Genomic DNA, 2070 nt, shown 5'->3' with positions numbered 1-2070 from the left:
TGTCGATCGAAAAGAATCCGTCATTGAGCTTGTGCGGGTCAGGAACAAATTGGATATTGCTCGTGCCGATGGATTTTTTGCTTTTCTCTCGTCCTAGACCCCGTTTGTCGTCATCAATTGACATAGAATGATGACTATCATGCTCATCATCCTCAGTATCCTCCGTTATTGGCCAGTCTTCCTTTCCACTGCGGTCCTCATCCGTAATTTCACCGTTCAGCATATTACCTAGATCGCTACTAACAGAGCCGTTGGAGAGTTCATCCGTTTCGGATGTAAGCCCGAGATCATGCTCCCCATTTTGGGTCTCATGGGCCTTTTTATGAGAGTTGGATTTGGAACGGAGGGTGTTGGCCTCTGATTTTTTTCGTAAATCAAGCTCGTGAGCGGTCTCTTGCGCAGAGACATTAAGCACTCTGTTTGCCTGTTCCCAGATCTGGCACACTGTAAAACCATTGGCATGAATTTCCTGCAGGTGTAGTGTTTGGGAACGAAATGGGTGAGATCTGACAACACCTTTTCGGGTATGCGTGTGCTGAAGGCGTCTTTTCTGAGCTTCAGTGATGTCTGATGCAAGCGGGTCGAGATAGCGCTTTGCCACTTCTATCCATTCTGTATGTAAGAAAGTTGTTGGTTTTAAGAAAACCTCTGGGGCCGAGGAGAGTAACTGGAAAATATCAGTCGTGGTGCAAGGCATCGCCATGACGGCACCGAAGCTGATATTCCTCCCACTGTTGTGTTGGCTTTCGAACAAGTGATTGTTTTCCAAGATATTCTAGATAATCATCATCTTGAAGCCCTAATAATGTCCTCCTCGCAAATGGATAGCTTGCTCCTTTGAAAGTCAGTAGAGAGTGGTAAAAATAATGATATCCTGCCAAGGTATGTTACTTCGCATGCTCTATTTTTTTTTTTTTTTTTTTTTTTTTGGAAAAATCGCTTCCGGAAGAAATGATTGTCCGATCCGGGTCGGCAAGTCCCGGCTGGCTAGCCCGACCAATGTGATGGAATAACTAACTAGTTACGTTAAAGATTTTTAAAAAGTATTGCAGAATTTTGTTCTCTGCAAACGACTCGTCCTACCCATGAAAGGAAACGGGATTGCTGTCATGATAAATACGATTCTTAGGGACAGAACCTCACACTATCAACGAGGAATCCATTTTACCAGCCCTTTGTCGTTACATTTCGGCGTATTGGCCACGATTTGCTCCACTCTTTGTTTTCGTTTTACCTAGGTTGTTCGCTCAGATCTCTAGATATGAAAGTTTTCGCGTCAACGTGCACATTCGATTACTCATGGGAGGAGGTCTCTACTGCCAACTGGCGAAAGTACTGTCCGTGGAATGACAAGTCGACCCATGTTGTGGCTGTTGATATTCTCTCCAGGACACTGCACCCTGATACCGGCATTGTGAGTTTCCTGTCCTCCATCCCGACAGGATTTTCGGAGAGTCATTCTCGTAGTTCTTTTTGACTGACGGTTACATCTACGGATAGCTACGAACGGAACGTCTTATAACCTGTAATCAAACTGCTCCTCAATGGCTGCTCACACTTTTCGGTGGCAATGCTACCTCTCACGTCTACGAAGTGTCATATGTCGATCCTTCTTCTAAGAGAGTGACGATGTGCTCAACGAACCTTACATGGTCGAATGTTCTGAAAGTCCGAGAGACCGTGACCTACCAGCCGTCCCGAAATGCTCCAAGGACGAAGACAGATTTCAAGCAAGATGCCCAAATAACAGCCGTTTGCAGCGGGTGGCAGAAAGTGAAAAACAAAGTTGAAGAAGCAAGCGTTGAACGATTTAGCCAGAACGCTAAGAAGGGTCGTGAGGGCTTCGAGGCTGTGCTGGAGATGAGTCGGAGGGTGTTTGGGGAGCAACGTGAATCTGAGGCAAGGAAGCAGACCCACATAACACCCCCGCTCCTCGTCCTTGAGCTTCTCCTTTGGCGACTTCTTCTTGTGTCATATATGTCCCCTTCCGTTTCTCTTCCTCGAACTGCCGCTCTAGGTTAGGAGTAACCCTTACGCCTTACTTTTTTAGCGTTATTCCCCCGCGCCTCG

The 2070-nt window shown here is 46.4% G+C and overlaps 2 protein-coding genes across 2 annotated transcripts; one reads left to right on the top strand and one right to left on the bottom strand.

Annotated features, from left to right (window-relative positions):
- Positions 1–244: 244 nt before the first annotated feature.
- Positions 245–703, bottom strand: HCAG_09128 (predicted protein; the record flags this gene model as incomplete). The annotated part of the gene is made up of 1 exon (XM_001535872.1): positions 245–703. A coding segment is annotated over one exon (459 nt), but the record flags the coding sequence as incomplete, so codon positions are not given.
- A 558-nt stretch (positions 704–1261) lies between these two features.
- On the top strand, positions 1262–2022 carry HCAG_09127 (hypothetical protein; the record flags this gene model as incomplete). Its single annotated transcript, XM_001535871.1, has 2 exons — positions 1262–1414; positions 1501–2022. 2 exons carry the CDS (start codon positions 1262–1264, stop codon positions 2020–2022), a joined length of 675 nt encoding a protein of 224 aa, XP_001535921.1.
- Between the last annotated feature and the right edge of the window lie 48 nt (positions 2023–2070).

Source organism: Histoplasma capsulatum, genomic scaffold, assembly GCF_000149585.1.
Source record: "Histoplasma capsulatum NAm1 scaffold_28 genomic scaffold, whole genome shotgun sequence".
NCBI classification, from domain to species: Eukaryota; Fungi; Ascomycota; class Eurotiomycetes; order Onygenales; family Ajellomycetaceae; genus Histoplasma; species Histoplasma mississippiense.
Note: the sequence above shows the minus strand (reverse complement) of the source record. Positions and strands in the feature narration are given on the sequence as shown.